This window comes from Phaseolus vulgaris, chromosome 3 (genome assembly GCF_051622355.1).
Source record: "Phaseolus vulgaris cultivar YP4 chromosome 3, ASM5162235v1, whole genome shotgun sequence".
NCBI classification, from domain to species: domain Eukaryota; kingdom Viridiplantae; phylum Streptophyta; class Magnoliopsida; order Fabales; family Fabaceae; genus Phaseolus; species Phaseolus vulgaris.
The window spans coordinates 10,436,595-10,455,001 of record NC_143500.1 but is presented as its reverse complement, the minus strand read 5'-3'; the positions used below and the strand labels follow the sequence as shown (position 1 = coordinate 10,455,001).

Below are 18,407 nucleotides of genomic sequence, written 5' to 3'. Positions count from 1 at the left end.
TGGTTTGTGTGCTGTCATATGGGGTAGGGGCTGCTATCGTATGTTTTTTTTGCTATTTTTTTTTTTTTTTGCATAATCAGCAACATGCAACAATCTTTATGTTGTATTTATGTGGTTTTGTTTTGGCTTTTATGTAATTCTTTGTATAAGTGTTGAAACAGGTTTAATTTTAATTCATTCTTTATTGATAAAAAAAGTAAAATAAAAATTATTGTCTAATATGTATAAAGTGATAATAAAATAAGGTTACTCATTGCTTATCCTATATTTAATGAGATTATAATTTATTTATCTTATCTTCCCACCATATTATTTATTTATTATTATTATTATTTATATATAATCTTATAATGTTTTAACTACTAAATTCGTCTCTAGACATAAACAGTTGTCATTTTACCAATTAAAAAAATATTTCTTTATAAATTGATTTTATGTCCTAAATTTATGGTGAAACTGATAATGGTAAAGAAGGATGTATAAAGTCATAGAAGAAGGTTTATCTGATAACTTATTTATATTAAATTTAGAAAGAAATTAACGAAATTGTCAACTTTTGTATTAAATTAAGTTAAAAGAAGTTATAAAATAAATACAAAATATATCTGTCAATTATTTTTTGTCACTGGCTAAGTTTTGAATTTTATTTTTTTACTCATAATACTACGATATTTTGATTTCAAATACGTTAAACATATAAAAGACAATAATCATACAGAAACTATAAATATTTTTGTTAATTAAATTTTTAAAATCACTAAAAAGAGACTAAAATGTTATTTTCGTTTATTTCTAAAAATTCAAAATATTACCATTATTACAGGCAAAAATTAATAATTTTTCGTTATCTTAATCACGTCATCAATCCAGCGTCTATCCAAAATGTCAACACTTTGGATTTGGAACAAGTCAACACGTATATAATTTCAGGGGAAATTATTATTTTTGTCTAATTTTAATTCAGGTTTTACTTTGATAATCTATTCATTGTTTCCCAAATTTAATAGACTATTCTGAAGCGTTGTTCTACTACGCAGAGAATATCTTACTTTTAATTAAATCACATATGTAGGAATTAGCTTTTAGAAATATTTTGTTGGAAAATTTATAAATCATATTTATCATAAAATGTATGTTTATTCCAAACAATGTTTCATTTTTTTAAAACGTTTAATAACTTCACATTAATCCCGACGAAAATAATTACTTTTACATGCTTACAAAAAATATATTCGTAGGTTTATTCATCTTTATATTTAATTAAGTTAAAAACTATATAAATAATTATCTGTGATTGGACAATAATATAAAATAATTTTAGATTACGAGAGCATGATCACTAAACTCTAATTTTTACTTGTTCAAAATATTTAAAATGTAGCTGAAATTTTTTCTCCTAATAATACTATTTTTCAAATATTAAATTGATATGCGATAGATGTGATTCTTATTATCTAGAAAAAATAAGAATAACTTTTAATCATTATATATAGTAATAAAGTAATAATAAAAGTCATATACAGAGTGTGACAGTGAAGAACAATGTGTGATTTTTATTGTTGCTAACTTATCATTGGCCCTTTGCCACACATCTTTTAATGCACATTCGTGGGAGCAACTACAAAAGGATACTGTGAAGTGAGTTCGTGCGATTCTGCAGTAACTTGCCATTTTCGTTTCGACAAATCAGTTTCAGCTCAACTCGACAAACGTCGTCGTTCTCCAATTCCTTACCTTCACCAACAACAATGACTTCTGCTTCCTTCGTCAACTCCTTCACCTGTTCTTCGCGTGCTCCCACTCTCCACTCTTTCACCACCGTCTCCACCGCCAATTCACTCAGGCCCGCCAGCGGCCGCTGTTCGAGACCACTCGTCACGAGGATCTCGTCGCCTTCCCCCGTTTTCTGCAAAGCTGTCTCCGTTAAGCCCCAAACCGAAATTGAGGGTCTCAACATTGCTGAGGATGTTACCCAGGTTAGTTTAACTGAATTTTCAAGCCTCTGAATGTGTTGCTTGAAATTTCTTCACCTTTGGGATACAATAGCTTAGATGAGTTCTTTAGATGCTTTTACCGTTGTTCTTAGTTAGAATTGGAGGTTAATCTCTCATAAGGTTTGTTTGGAGGGTTGGCATTTTTGGAAGAGAAAAATAAGAAGGAAATATTAAATTAGCTTTTGCATGAGCTAAATCTCATGCTTCATGGGATGAAAACCAGATTTTTGATGAAGCTATCAGTCAATAACTTCTCCAAATTAGTTGAGGTATAAACTAATTTTTGATGTTGGAGAAATGATTTCATATTTTTTTTCTTTTGCCCCTTCCTATAGGTGCCTGCCAAAAGTCTCTCTAAACAGTCACATAATCTATAAAATGAAAGTTTTTGATAAATATTCACATAGGTTACCGAGGAGAAACTTCTATTCTATTAAGGAACTTTTGTCGTTTGATTTATGTGTGTGAAATCAGCTTCAAGGATAAATCTTAATCTATTTGGTTCTTTTTGCTGCTGACGTGGCACAGCTCATAGGGAAAACGCCAATGGTTTACCTAAACAATATCACGAAGGGTTCTGTGGCCAATATTGCTGCAAAGCTTGAGATTATGGAACCGTGTTGTAGTGTCAAAGACAGGTAAGAACTTGAATTTGATTAGTTGCTTGTTAAACATGTGAGATCTGTGATCGTGGTTTTTAGTCTCAATGAAAATGATGTTGTGAATATCTCTTAACAGCATGAAATAAAGCGACAAAGATTTTGGCATTTGTGACCAAGGAATGTTAATAAGATAGTTTTTTAAGCGTAATCTTTAAAATGTAAGAATTGTATGACTGTTTGGAAGATGAACCAATTATAAAGAGTGTGTTGCTGAAAATTAAAATAGAAAATATTTCTCAAACCAAACAAGTCCATGTTTCAGGTGACAAAATTATCTGGTTTGATTTTGTTGTTGATTTCTTTGCTAGTTTTTATTCTTTTTGTTGTTATTTGTTGATGAGGATAGCTTCAAGAACTGGATTTCAATATGGATTACATCTAACTCTTTTTATGGTACTAGTGAAAAAGACTTGATTATGTATCCATTATTTGGTGATAGTTTAAGTTGTCGTTAGGTATAAACTCAAAATTCCTGAGGCTGATGCTGGTGCTTCTATGCGCTTGCATAAGTTATTTGGCCACATAAATTTGCATGTTGGAGGTTTACTCTGTCCCTAGTATTTTTTTTCTTTAATGCTTCCAATTTTTCATCTTGCAGGATTGGTTTGAGCATGATAAATGATGCTGAGCAGCGAGGAGCTATAACACCTGGGAAGGTATAAATGGTAGAAAGAAAATGTGGATGTCATAGTATGTGACTTTTTGTAATATTTGATTTCACTATAACTCTTGCTGCTTGTCAGCCATGGTTAATGCAGACCACCTTAACAACTTATTCTTCCCATACTTGGCATTTTCTATTTAGGTATCAAAATTGTTTTATGTTTGATCTTAGCAGTATTGTTCTAGAGTCCAACATGTAATGCCTTAGCAGGCATTAATTGAAGCAAAAATAATATTTTGGAAGTAACTATGATTTTTTAGAAATAGTATCTGACATAATTGACGTATATGGTGTATTTTGTCAATATCTCTATACTCTTGTGCTTCACCACAGGTATACAACTTCCTTGTTGACAATAAAATTAACTGTGCACCTTTCTCCAATAAAAAAAAGCTTATAGCAGAGAAACATAAGAAAAAAATGAAATGTTCATTTTTGTAATTTAAAATTAGTTTATGCATAAGCTAGTTTGTAGAAGATCTCTCATATTGCTTCTTTAATTATTTATGCTTTTACTTGTCCACAAGTTAAATTTAATTTATGAAGAAGTTCACTTCATTTTTTTCTTCTCTAGAAGTCTTTATGGAGATGTTTCTCAAACAGATCCTTTGTCAAGAAATCATACTACCATGCTTTGGTGTATGTTAAGCTTTTATAATGTGACTGCATATGAGCAAATTTTTAAAATGTTGAGACTTTATATGCCCTAATATGAGTTCAATGTGTTCATTATAAACTTTTTTCTATTATCAAAATGACATCTTGCACAACTTTGCAGAGATATTTACTGGTTTGACTATTCTAAAACTACGATTCAGTATGAACATTTTGTCAAGTCAAACTTTTTACTTTGGGGTGGAATGAGACAGTGTTCTGTCCTTTACATTTATGCTGCATACTGTGGTCTTCATAGGAGCTAGATAATTTTTTGTGATTAACTTTATTTTCAGGTTAGCTGTGGCTAAATAATTTTAATGTTGCTTGATCATTTTTTTTGTCTGGGATAACTTGCTTCTCATGTGCATTTCAGAGTATATTGGTGGAACCTACCAGTGGGAACACTGGAATTGGTCTTGCCTTTATAGCAGCTTCAAGAGGATATAAACTCATTTTGACAATGCCTGCTTCAATGAGTTTAGAAAGACGAGTTCTTTTGAAAGCATTTGGGGCTGAGCTTGTTTTGACTGATGCAGCGAAGGGCATGAATGGTGCAGTTCAAAAGGCTGAAGAAATTTTGAAAAATACCCCCAATGCATACATACTTCAACAATTTGATAATCCTTCAAATCCTAAGGTAATTATAACAGCTTATTCTATGTTTAAGTCCATGAATCCTGTGTTCCTGAAAATGGGAACCTATACAGGGTGCACCGTTAGGTCCAGCATCCGGGTTAGACCTGTATCTTGTACAGTTGTACACAGATTTGGTAATTGATGCTTCTTTTAGTTATATCCGGTTGGAAGCCTTATTTAAAACCGTAGTCATAAAGTCCAGGTTAATGGAAATGCAAAAGAAAATTTTCACTTGAAGATAAATGCATTTTGTTCCAGCTACAGGCACCAAATAACAAAGTATACCGCCAGGTGCCCTGCCACCGCACTTTGACCTCAGTCCTCCATTTTCTTATCAAGCCCGTGAGCATAATCAAAAGAAAATGTTCATAGCTCTGATTATGAGAATAACCAAGTTTCCCCAGACTTACCAATGAACCTACTCCAACTCCAATGCCCTTATGTATCTAACAGCTGTACAGTGTATTAGAATGTTCATAGCCATTTATGAAGTGTAGTGTCCATCACACAGACATACAACAATCCGGAGATAAAATGTTGCTTGGTTTGTGCAGCTGCAACAAATATTATTGTTGATTCTAGTAAGAACTGTTCTTCAATGAAAACTTAACTTTAAAACACTTGCTGGCAGCAATGAGGATTTTATCAAACCCATTTTTGGGTTACTTTCTCCCAGGGGATGATGACATTAGTAATGGTACTCACGATAAACTGTTTCAAATTACTTTCACATGCACTTATTCTGTGGTCTTTCCCTTCCTTAATTCATTCTTCTGTTCTGGGTTTTCTGCAAGACTTTATCATAACACATGATACACAAGATTGAAGTCAGTTACAGGGTTCTCTAGAAGTAACAAAGTCATGCAGCCAGTTAACCTTTTTTTAAAGTTTTGGCTTCCTAAGCACTATTTTCTAAAATTGCTACAGAAAACAAAAGGATTGGGAAAATGTTCAAATTGAGAGACAATATAACCAACTTGATTGAAATGTCCTAAATAGATTTAGCAGGATGTGCTACCGTGTCATCTGATGTACAAAGTTGGATTCAACTATACAGGTTCATTTTGAGACAACTGGTCCAGAGATATGGGAAGATACAAGGGGAAAGATAGATATTTTAGTTGCAGGAATTGGAACTGGCGGAACTGTTTCTGGAGCTGGCCAATTCTTAAAACAACAAAACCCAAAAATACAGGTATCATCTTTTTCAATGGCATTGCCAAACCCAAATTTATGTGATAGTATCAATCAAAATAATGGCGGAAAGGAATGCTCCATACATAAAATACTTGGTGCAAGTGTATATCAATCTATATACTCCATTCACTGCTCATGTCTTATCATCTAAAGCACATTTCTTTTAGGAAAGCTTTCTATGTTATTGGGTTCCTTTAAGTTATTTTTCAATATGTATCAGGTTATTGGTGTAGAGCCTCTGGAAAGCAACATACTTTCAGGCGGAAAGCCAGGTACAAAACCAGAAAAAAATTTCTACATATTCCAAATCCACTATTTTAATTTTAATTTCTTTTTAAGAAGCTGTATCTTTTCTATTTTCTGCTGAACTACAGGACCTCACAAAATTCAGGGTATTGGAGCTGGTTTTGTGCCCAGGAATTTGGATCAAGATGTGCTTGATGAAGTTATAGCGGTCTGTTCTTACACTTTCCAGTTGTCTTTTTCTATTTATGTTATAATCTAATGAGTATTGTTGTTTCCCAAACCGAGTGTTTTAAACTTTGCTACTAATTATTTTCAAAAGCAGAATTCTTCGGAATCTGACATTTGAATCATTGTGCTTGATTCTGTTGCATGTATTTCTTCAGACAATTGAACTAGATTGGAAGAGATATTCTTCCTCTTATTTAGGAATGACAAAGAAATTCATATCTACAAATATCTGCGGGTAAAACAAAATGGATACTTTTAATTAACCGATTGTTTATAGAGTAGGTATGGGTACCATGATATCCATATTTTGCTGACACCCGCTATCTGTTAATATTTAAATATCTAAGTGTGAGGGTCTATATAAATGTATATAATTAACATTCTATGTCCGCTTCTAAAATATTTTTTTTAATATTTAATTTCAAATTTAACAATAATACCTTTATATCAATTGTTAATGATTTTCATTTAGGCATGTTTTTTAGAATTTAGTTACAAGTGAAGTTGATGGTGAGGAAAATATTAATAATTAAATAATTGTTTAGAGTTAGATTGTATAGATTTGTTATTTTATTTAGATTTATGGAATTAAAGTTGTTTTCAGATATATGATGTTATAAAATTTTCTAGTTCTAGGAACACAAAAGATTCAAAGAACTTGGGGAGAATAGGGAACCCAAGAAAAGAAAAGTTCTGAAAACTTTATTAAGATGAAGGGCAGAATTACAAAAATTTGATGAATCAATTGCAAGATACCCAAAAAAGATAGAAGTAGCCATATATAGCAAAACTGGTACAACTAACACTTAACAAATATATCCTCTAAGCTATTGACACGTGGCAGCCTTCACATATTTCCTAACTATTAGATATTATTAGATATTATCAGATATTATTAGATATTGTTAGATATTTCTATCTGTTGGAGATCCCATATCAACTAGAGATAAGAACATTTCATAGTATATAAGTGAGGGAAAATCTCACCTTATGAGTCATTTTTATAAGGTTGAGTTAGGCTTAAAGTCTACTACTTAATATGATATTAGAGCTATTTAGAGACTATCCTAACAAGAGTTTGTTGGGCCGTGCCACCCACTATCGGACAACTATCAAGATGCAACAACTTGTTCTAAGTTTGTCTAATTTATCAAGTTTATCGTTTGAGTCATGTTAGTTAGGGGGAAACACATTCGTAGTTCTTTTTCTAGTAATTTTCTATATAAAAAATTATATTTAATACATAACACAATTTATAAATCCCTCATGTTAATACTTTCTCACAATATTTACATTTTAAGTTTCTCGCTTTCCCATCAATAGAAACACAATGCTTCCACGCATGATCAGACCTTCCACTTGCCATTATAATTATCAACCAACACAACAAAAAACTAAAACAAGAGAGGAATAGTTCCACGACTGAAATAAAAATTTAATTAAAACAATTAGTATATAAAAGATGAGCTCTCCCTCTGTGACAACACAAGAATAGAGAGGAGCGTGGCGAGTGCAATGGCAGGGGCGCGACAATGGCGAGCGCGCTTGCGGCGAGTGTGATGGCGACTTCGATGGCAAGTAGTTCGTGCGATCTTGAATGATGCAACAGTGTCAAACGCGAGCACGGAGAACAGAAGTGTCGTCGTTTACGGTGAGGAGAACGACAGGCATGCGCGATGGAGATGCCAGTGGCGAAGCTGTTAGTGATGTGGTTTCAGTGAATGAGGTTGGATTTGGGGATTTTTTTAAGGTTCAGTGATCGCAATTTCAAAGTTGTGCGATGTACTAACCCATGTAACGGATCGAAGACAGTCAAAGATCCTCTGATCCAGATACGTACTTGCAAATTCGTTTCGATCCGCTTAACCAACGATCCTCCATGCGAGTCAGCTCGATCTCTTCCCAAAAACGTTGAATCGAGCGAGTATACATATACTTGCAATTTTCACAACATTGCTTCATTCCTTTTTTGCCTTAGTTCACTCTGACATTTGGGGACCAAGTCGTATTATGTGTAATTTAGGATTTCTATATTTTGTTACCTTTATTGATGATTATTCAAGATGTACTTGGGTGTTTTTAATTACTTGGGTGTTTTTAATGAAAAATCGTTGAGTTGTTTTCTATATTTCAAACCTTCTACAATGAAATAAAAAATCAATTTGGAATTTCTATTCGTATTTTATGCAGTGATAAGGCATAAGTATCTTTCTTATTATGTTAAAACTTTATCATCTCATGGCATTATTCATCAAACTTCGTGTGTTTATACATCTCAACAAAATGGGGTGGTTAAGCGCAGGAATAGACATCTTGTTGAAACAACTCATACTATTTTAATCCATGGTGAGGTTTTTCAACGTTTTTTGGGTGATGTTGTTCTTAGTGCATGTTATCTCATTAATCGCATGTCATCTTTAGTTTTAGAAAACAAAATTCCTCATTCTATTTTATTTCCTCATAACCCTCTTTACCCCTTACCTCCCAAAGTTTTTGGATCCACATGCTTTGTTCATAATTTTAGTTATGGTCTTGGTAAATTATTTCCTAGGTCACACAAATATGTCTTTCTAGGGTTCACTCAATCACAAAAGGAGTTAAATATTTCTCACCTTCTCTTACCGCTATTTTATTTCAGCAGTCATCTTCAGTGAGTTTTCCCTTTACTTTAAATCTTCTCCTTCTCCTTTTGTGTCTCCATCTAATCAAGTTAGTATTCTTGTTCTTTGTGATCCTCTTGTTGTGCCTAGTGCACCTAAAGATTCACTACCTCCACCTACTCTTTAGGTGTATAGTCCTCATACTTCCCAATGTCCATCAAATGACTCTCTTCTAATGCCAACACCTCCACCCCTTTCGGCTCCAATAGCTGAACCTAATCTTCTAATTGCCATATGTAAAGCTACTCATTCTATCCGCAATCCCGCTCCACATTATGCTACTTTGAGTTACCATAGACTATTTGAACCTTTTTATACTTGCCTTTCGTCCATATATTCTTGAGCTATGCTGAGAATGTGAAGGGGTATCACCTGTGAGATCCCACTATCCACAAGGTTGTTGTTAGCATGGATGTAGCAAGGATGCTGAGAATGTAATTTATATGTGATGTACAACTCTTAAGAAAGAACAAAGTTGGATCCAAAATCTAGGAAATATATATTCTTGGGCTATGGTGAGAATGTGAAGGGGTATCACCTATGAGATCCCACTATCCACAAGGTTGTTGTTAGCAGGGATGCAGTTTTTGCGGAAAATGAACTGCAAAATGAGAAAACAAATGATAGCTTTACAAAAGACACTGCCATAATACAAACAGAGAAGAAGTCTTTGGATGATTCTTCTGAGTCAGAACAAGAGCATGAAGAACAAAAGCCAAATGAGATTAGTAATGGAGGACTTTGATGATTGAAAGTGATAGCTTGCATCTTCACGATTTGGCTTGTTTCTTCAATTGTTTGGATTGAAATGGCATAAGCAATGGTTGATTGGAGTCAAGGAGGAACTTAAGGAGTTCTAGGAGCCTTGGAGTAGCTGTGAAGTGTGTGGAGAGTGATAGGTGAGGCCTAATCACTTGGAGAAAGGTGAGAGAGATCAAACAAAGTGTCTATCCTAAAGAGAGGACACAAGAGGAGAGTTTGACTACAATTTGGCAGCATAGCTCATATGTATTTGAACTGAAAATTCATGAGCCAAGCACTCTTATTTATAGGTGAAGGGCCTGACCATTTACATGGTAAAATGGTGGGAGATTTGAATTCAAACCTAGGCACCAAAGCTAGTCACATGGCAAGTGTAATGGCAATGTGAATCATGTGTTTAACCTAGGCATGTAAGGTCTCATGTGACTGACCTAGGGTTTACAATGAGCCAAAATTGAGTCCAATTAAACCCTAGGTAGGTTTAGAAACCCTAACCATTGCAAGGGAAATTGGTGGGAGAATTGAATTCAAACCTAGGTGCCAAAGCTAGTCACATGGCAAGTGTAATGACAATGTGAACCGTGTTTAACCTAGGCGTGGAAGGTCTCATGTGACGACCTAGGGTTTATGATGGGCCAAAATTGAGCCCAATTAAACCCTAGGTAGGTTTAGAAACCATAACCATAATGTACCGGTATGGGCGAGGCTGACCCCTGGTCTCCCTGCCCGAGACCCACTTGGCTGACCGAGACCCTGGTCTACCAGGGGAAATCAGGTCGAGACGCCGAGGCCGACGATCTACCTGGCCGAGACCTTAGAAGAGTTGACCGAGACGACCGAGACCAGGGAAACCTAACCGATGGCCGACCCATATTACCGTTAATGCTCAAATCAAGGTCAATGAAGTTAATCCGTCATTAAGAATTAGGTAATACAACCCTAAGCGGTATCCACTCCGATAATTGGGCCCAACAAGGTAGGCCCATTAGAGTAATATAAATAGCACGCATCCCAAGGAGTAAGGTACGTCATTTATTACTGTTCACCTACCAGAACACCATCACCCGCTTTACTGACTTGAGCGTCGGAGTGCCTTCGCAGGTACCCCCACCATCTGGTGTTCACCCGAGACTGAGTGCCGAAGGAGAAGTAGGAGGACGAGAAGAATCCCAGTTCATCACGCAACAACCTGACCGACCGAAGGAAGGAGAAGAAGACTTCAATAGTTCTCTAGGTCCCATCTCCCTAGTAGGAACACATAACCCTATTCTAATTGAAGGCAAATACAAGCCTAATTCTACACTACTTGGTCCAATTTATTTTGCAAGGAAATAAAATCCTATTCTAATTTTTACAACTAGGTCATGGATTTAAATATATATAAGAGTATGTCTCTCCTTGTATCCTTCTAGCCATTGCCCTAGTAGTTGGTCCTTTGCTGGGGCTCTGCCATCATATAGGAGAACATGTTAAACCATCTTGGCACTCAATATGTTATGACAAGCCATGGTGGGAATTGTCTTCTAAATGAAGGAGAGCCTTCAATTTTTCAGGAGGTTGTGAGTGGTTCATATGGTTCTATGTGGATGACGACGATGCAAGAAGAAATAGAGGCTCTTCACAGAAACAAGACATGGAAGCTTGTTGATTTTCCAAAAGATAGGAAAGCCATTGGTTGCAAAGGGGTCTATAAGATCAAATGAGATGACAATGATCAAGTGAAATGATATTGTGCTAGATTGGTAGTAAAGGGGATATGCTTAGAAAGAAGGCATTGACTTCAGTGAAATATTCTCTCCAGTCGTTAGATTGACAACAATTAGAGTTGTTTTAGCCTTGTGTGCTACATTTGATTTACATTTTGAGCAATTGGATGTAAAAATTGTTTTTCTTCATGGAGAATTTGAAGAAGAAATATATATGCTTCAACCAAAAGGCTTTAAAGGACAAGAAAACTTGGTTTGCAGTTTGACCAAATTTCTATACGGCTTAAAGTAGAGCCCAAGTGTTGTATAAGAGATTTGATTCCTTCATTATTAGCCTTGGTTACAACAAACTAAGTTCAGACCATTGTACATATTACAATTGGTTTCATGAGAATGATTTTATAATCTTGTTGTATGTGGATGACATGGTGGTAGGCCCTAACAAATCTCGAATCCAAGAATTGAAGGCACGATTGGCTAGGGAGTTTGATATGAATGATTTGGGACCAACAAACAAGATTTTAGGGATGTAAATTCACTAAGATGGAAAAGATCGGAATATTTCACTTTCTTAGAAAAATTACTTATAGAAAATCTTGCGACGCTTTAACATGCAAGATTGCAAGCCAATTTCTATCCCATTTCCTATCAATTGTAAGTTATCCTCAAGTATGAGTCTAAACAATGAAGCAACAAGGAGGAAAATGTCTCGAATATCGTATGCATTGGTGGTGGGAAGCCTTATGTATGTCATGATTTCTCCAAGACCAGATATTGCACAAACAATAGTGATTAGTATATTCATGGAAAATCCTGGTGGAGAGCATTGGAGTGTTATTAAGAGGATCCTTAAATACATCAAAGGAACCTTAGGTGATGCATTATGTTTTGGAGGATCAGAGTTAGTTGTCAAAGGCTATGTTGATTCTGATTTTGCTGGTGATCTTGATAAAAGGAGATCGGCTACTGCTTATGTGTCTACACTTGTAGGGAGGGACAATAGTTGGTTATCTAAATTACAGGATGTTGTAGTTCTGTCTACTATAGAAGCTGAGTACATGGTAGCTACTCAAGCATGCAAGGAAGCTATTTGGATTCAAAGGTTAATGGAGGAACTTGCGCCCAAACAATAAAAGCTTATTGTATATTGTGACACATTGTAAGGAATCTTGCCTTTTATTCCAGGACAAAGCATATAGGTATATACTACCACTTTGTTTGAAAAGTAGTAGAACAATGAAATGAAGTGTGGATATGAAAAAGATTCACATCAATGAAAACCTAGCAGATGTTATGACAAAGCTAGTTAGCATTAACAAGTTGATATGGGTTCGATCTTACTATGGCCTATAAAAAAAAAGAAATACGATGGCAAAGAATAAAGCATGGTGTGAAGATTTGATTAATTTCATCAAAATCTTCAAGAGAATATGGGAAAATCGAAAAAAAATTACTTTGGTGCTTACTTTTCTTGTTATACGAGGAACACAATGTTTTCTTAGTAAAACACAAAAATCACTTCATTCTCTCTTCTATTGCTTTAGTGCTTGAGAGAAAAACTAAGAGAGGAAAAATAATTTCTCTTTCAAGGTTCTCCTTGTAATTGTTTTTCCTATTTCCGAAAGAGGGTGTTATTGTTTTCTCCTTGGAGTTAGAAAGACAGGTATTGTAATTTTCTTTCTTTTAGTAAAATTACATGATTGCCTATTGTCCCTTTTGTTCCTCTTATGATGTTACTCTGGTACCCAACATCTACTTACCCTTGTATGGAACTAGGTCCCTCTTTGTTAAAAAAGACTAAGGGATTTTTATTGATGTATTTTTGGTCATCGTAACAAAATGGGAAATAATGTTTGATACATTTTTGAGAACTTGTGTGTTTCTTTCTGATTTTATCACATGCATACTTGTAGTATTTAGTTGAATTATTCACATATATTAAGTATCATCTGTTGCTAAAGTTTAATTACTTGATTTGTACGGCAAGCTTTGTTGATATTCACGTTAGGTTACACATTTGAACATGTTATACTGGTATACTTTGCACAGTAGAAAATAGAGGTTATCTTTCATCCTGGACAGGAATGAATTATGCAAAATTGGTTAATGAACAGAGAGTTTATATTTCATGGACATTTGGCTTTTAGACTTGCTTTATCTCTGTAAGCATTTGCTTACTGTACTGGTCAATAATGAACATTTCTTTATACATGGCTTCTTGTTAATTCAGGAGATTGATTCTCTTTCTTAATTCAGGACCAGTATGACAATGGTGATATGGGAACCACCTGACCTGGATAAATACTGAATGTCATGACTTTCTTTGTCTGTATTATAATTACTCTCCTCTTTTTGTGAATTTGGCAGATATCAAGTGATGAATCAGTTGAAACTGCAAAACAATTAGCACTCCAGGAAGGCTTGCTGGTTAGTCCTTCATATTTTTCAACCCTTTGTGTAATTTAAGTTTCTTAATGTGTTCTGGTGTGCATGTTCGCACTTACACACAACGAGACATGCCAGAGTTGGTTGAAACAATCATGTCATGTTATTTAGAAAACTCACCGTATTAAACGTTAGTTTATATTCAAGAATGTTACTTGCCAAACCCTGTTTATAGGACATTAAGAACATATGTGTCTTATCTAGCCTGCATGTTTGGAGTTAATTTTCTTCAAATCTTGTCACACCTCAATTCTGATATCAATGTAAAGTTCATATCTGTTTGCTTTATACTTTGCCTCTTACATGCTACCTTCAATTGGAGAACAGGTGGGAATTTCTTCTGGAGCTGCTGCCGCAGCTGCATTGAAGGTTGGAAAGAGGCCTGAAAATGCAGGAAAGCTTATTGGGGTATGTATATCTCCTACAAAAAATATCAAAATCTATACATAGTAGTTGTTCAAGGAATTTACTCCATCTAGAATGTGAGATGGATCTTTGCTGATTTTACAAAAGCATCATGCTGATAGAGTTCTTATTTTACCAATCTGATCATATTATGTTTTTTACTTAACTACCTAACCTTCAAGACAAGGTCTAGATTTTGGTTCTTGTTGCAGATTATGCCATGTTCACTGGTATATGATGTTTTATAAGTATAAATATCGGGTTGCTTGCATTGTAGGACACTGTTAATTTGCATACATTTAGCTTATACATGGTTATCTTGTCCTATTTGCCCTTCCTTCTGCATTCATGGTTATACATTGATTTTTCTCCAGTGTGCTCAGTGCGAATCCACCTTGAATTCAGGCTTAAAAGGCTGCAAAAGCTTTTCATTGTTTATTATTATGTGCTTTTCCCCGATATTATTGTTGCTAAGTTTCTTTTCTTTTTCCTCTCTTTTATGGTTGCACAACTGGCCTGAATTATATAATTTAAATTAAATTTTTATTCTCCTACTGGGAGAGGGATGGGTTTTTGGTACGTAGCCAGAAAGAGAATCACTTACATCCTCAAATTTTCTTTTCTGTTTGTTTAAATGTTTCTCGTCTGTTGTTTTCTGCCAACTTTATCTTTTCCGCATTTAATGCTTCATATGATATTGAAATTTCAGTATTAGTTACTCTAATTTCATTACGCAAAATATTTGTTGCTAGCAGGTTGTCTTCCCAAGCTTTGGTGAAAGATATTTGTCTACTATTCTTTTCCAGTCAATTCGGGAAGAATGTGAGAAAATGCAACCTGAGCCATGAATCGACCTTGCTTATTAATGTTTCTTCTTCACATTTTCCTCGAGTATTTGTATGACAATTTCGTACTATCTCCGTGTTTCTCATTTTTTACTGTTACGAAATTAGATAACTGTATACAGGTCGTTGATTTGACTTACAGCACGTACTAATGACCCTTGAATGAATAAGAGTTTATTTTCTTCTTTGGAATAAAACTTTCAGATGCAGTAGGAATTATTTGTATTGCTTTCGCATCGCTTATAAAATATAATTGGTGAAATTGTTTATCTGTTGCTTTTTGTCCATCCCCTTCCTCTGGACTCTCGCTCGTCTATTTTCACCGGTAAAAGAAAGGTTAAATTACTGTAATCAATAAATTATTTGATAATTTTAACTACATTTTTGAATGGTTTTTTTCAATTTGAGCTTGTATTTGTATTGTAGTTGGATCTTTCTGTCTAACTATTATAGAAAATTAACTGTTTTGACTCATTTGTCAGTTCGCAGAAAGAATTGCTATAAAGTGGAAATATGAAAATCCCTGTAAAAAAAATACTTGAGAAGACTTGTAGAGATAAGAATAGTAGCTGAAAATTTTGATTGAGAATTTTGGGTTCTGAGTTTTCAAATATGAGAAGACTAGTATGAAGGGGATAAATGAAAATACTTAGTGTAAACCTACAGGGTAATTTAATCTAAAATAAATTCATCTTGTCAGAACACATTCATTTGTATATTTGGAACTTTGTAATTTAATTTATGGTTATAAATATTCAAAAAAATAAAGTTTTTTAAATCATAAAGGCAAAATGGATATTTTATGTGAGTATATTAATGCATATTTAAATTGATTTGTTGCATTGGGTGCGTATTTAAATTGATGTGGTGCACAGTGAGAATCAGCCAAATAAAGGATAGTCCACTGAGAAATCAACAAAATATACACAGTGGTTCTCTTCTTCCATCATCATGTAGTAGTAGTATGTAGTGTGAAGAGAAGGGTACAAGATTTAGGAGGAATTTGTGTATCTTTCTCCATCGTCACTTTAGAGAGGAGAAATGGATGAAAAATGAGAGAGCAGAAGAAAAAAAATATCTTACATGATTTTCTTTTGTAAAAAATGGATTTTTTTTACGTTTTTCTCTTCTATTTTTCTCTTCCCTAATATTTTCTCTATTTTTCCTAAACCAAATACTCTTAAATATATTTTACATACTCAATTTTATATATTTAATTTCTGCTTAACCTTATTTCTTAATTAATTATTTTCTTTCTACCAAATATGAGTGATAAAACCGGTTGATTTGGTTTCTTTTGACTAATATGTTAATAATGGACCAAAGTGGAGTCACCTCTTTACTGGTGCATATTATAAGTTAAGAATAACAAAATGAACCCATAGATAAGTTCATAAGTAATTTGACAACTAGAATATAATTTACAAATTTAAAGTTTTATATTGTAATGTTTGAAAAAATATAAATAATATTGCAATTTAAATACTTACAAATTAATTTTAATCATGATCATAATTAAGTAATTTAATATATAAAAATATAAATCATGTTTGAAGAACTGGCTTTGTGTTTGGTTGGCGCAGCCATCACGGTGGACTTCACATTCGTTCACAATGCAGTAAAATATAAAGCATTGGCATGTTTGCCATACTGATAGGGAAACCTTATTTGCACATTATTTTTTCACACCACTTCCCTCAGATCAATTCTTATATAACAATTGAGTGGCTCTGAACTTAGAAACAAAAGGGCACTTCCATTTTTCTAAAATATAAGTCACATGCCCAAAAGCTCAAACCTCAAAAAGCTACTTTATCTTTCCCTTCCCATATAAACTCAAGAATATATATGAACCACCAGTGGGAGGGAATCTCAGGACCACCTCATACCTAGGTAGAAGCTACTAGTTAGGTAAAGGGCATGCTATGCTTATGAAAAGAATATGATTTTTTTTTTTCATTCCCTTTGATCTTTGGGATGTATTTAATGAGATTTCACATCGATTAGATTATAGGACATTTCATATTATATGAATCGATGCAAATTTTATTTTATAAATCTGTTTTATTAGATTGACTTATACTTAAAATCCACTTTTTACTATGGTATTAGAGTCATTTTGAGCCTATTCTAGTAAATCACCTGTTATCGAGTCACTATTGAACTACCCATAAATATATAGTCTCGTAAATGAGTAAGTGCAAACCTCACATTAACTAAAAATTAAGACACTTCATAGTATATGAGTAAGTGCAAACCTCATCTTATAAATATTGATTTTATAAGATTGAGTTCTACTTAAATTACACTTCTTAATTTCTTAATATATACTTTGAGAGAGGAAAGAAAAAGTGACATGATAAAAAATGAAAATGATGAAATGAATATAAGAATTAAGAGGTGAAGTTAATTTTGTAATGAATTTTATCTAGGCACTGTGATGTGCAATTTCTGAGTGAACGCACTATGCCTCGTGGATTCCAACAATGCAACGCATAAACTGAGGGCACGGGTTGAAGGGGACCATCATCAACAATAGTTTAATTTTTTAACATGTACCAAAAAAATTAATAGATTAAGTTAACAAGCTTTTTACTAATGAGTTTTCATTTCAAAAGGAGACATTAAATATACAGAAAACATTCGAAATGATAATTTGTTCACCTTCATGTTCAGTAATACTTTTATTTTTTCTTGTAAGGAATATCCCAATACTCACAACTAGGAAATAATATATATTCAGTAAAGAATTCATCATGTGCAAATTTGCATTCTATGATATTTTGCAATTCGATTTCCAAGTTAAAATCACATTTTAAAAGACGTTCGAGATGTTTGGTAAGAGATTTTTTTCTTGTAATAATTAAAATATATTTAGTTGTTAAAAGTATTTATCAAAGCTCTCTAAAACTCTAAAAATAAATTATCTTTTTATCAACATTTTTAATTCTTTATAACATTAAATAATAAAATAAAATGTGACTTTTTTATTTTAGCAAACAAAATTATTTTAACTTAAAGAAAGTTGAATTCTCATTTATGCAAAAAAATCTAACTAAACACTATTTTCGAAAAAAAAAACCATTATTTTCTGAAAACATTATTTTTAAAATAAGATTCAAAAAATAAAATGCTTTTCATCACCAAATTTCCAGAAACTATTTTTTTTTTCTCCTAACCCATAATTTTTAAGCTAACCATAATCTTGATATACTCATTTCTCATTTCCAGTTTAATTTATTGTAACAATTCATATATTTCTCTATTTTCTTTCTCGAATGTGGTTTTGGTGACGTTAGG

The 18,407-nt window shown here is 33.5% G+C and overlaps 1 protein-coding gene across 1 annotated transcript; it reads left to right on the top strand.

The window, feature by feature from the left end:
- The first annotated feature begins 51 nt into the window (after positions 1-51).
- Positions 52-15,304, top strand: LOC137806541 (cysteine synthase). The gene is made up of 10 exons (XM_068606734.1): positions 52-1,976; positions 2,523-2,632; positions 3,255-3,312; positions 4,351-4,614; positions 5,671-5,808; positions 6,031-6,082; positions 6,185-6,264; positions 13,780-13,839; positions 14,185-14,265; positions 15,018-15,304. Exons 1-10 carry the CDS (start codon positions 1,749-1,751, stop codon positions 15,108-15,110), a joined length of 1,164 nt encoding a protein of 387 aa, XP_068462835.1. The 5' UTR covers positions 52-1,748; the 3' UTR covers positions 15,111-15,304.
- The last annotated feature ends 3,103 nt before the right edge of the window (positions 15,305-18,407 follow it).

Excerpts from the sequence above, each read along its gene's own strand:
- LOC137806541 (XM_068606734.1), top strand. The coding sequence starts at position 1,749 with ATGACTTCTGCTTCCTTCGTCAACTCCTTCACCTGTTCTTCGCGTGCT. Across the intron at positions 4,615-5,670 it reads ATAATCCTTCAAATCCTAAG|GTTCATTTTGAGACAACTGG; the intron begins GTAATTATAACA and ends TCAACTATACAG. Across the intron at positions 5,809-6,030 it reads AACAAAACCCAAAAATACAG|GTTATTGGTGTAGAGCCTCT; the intron begins GTATCATCTTTT and ends AATATGTATCAG.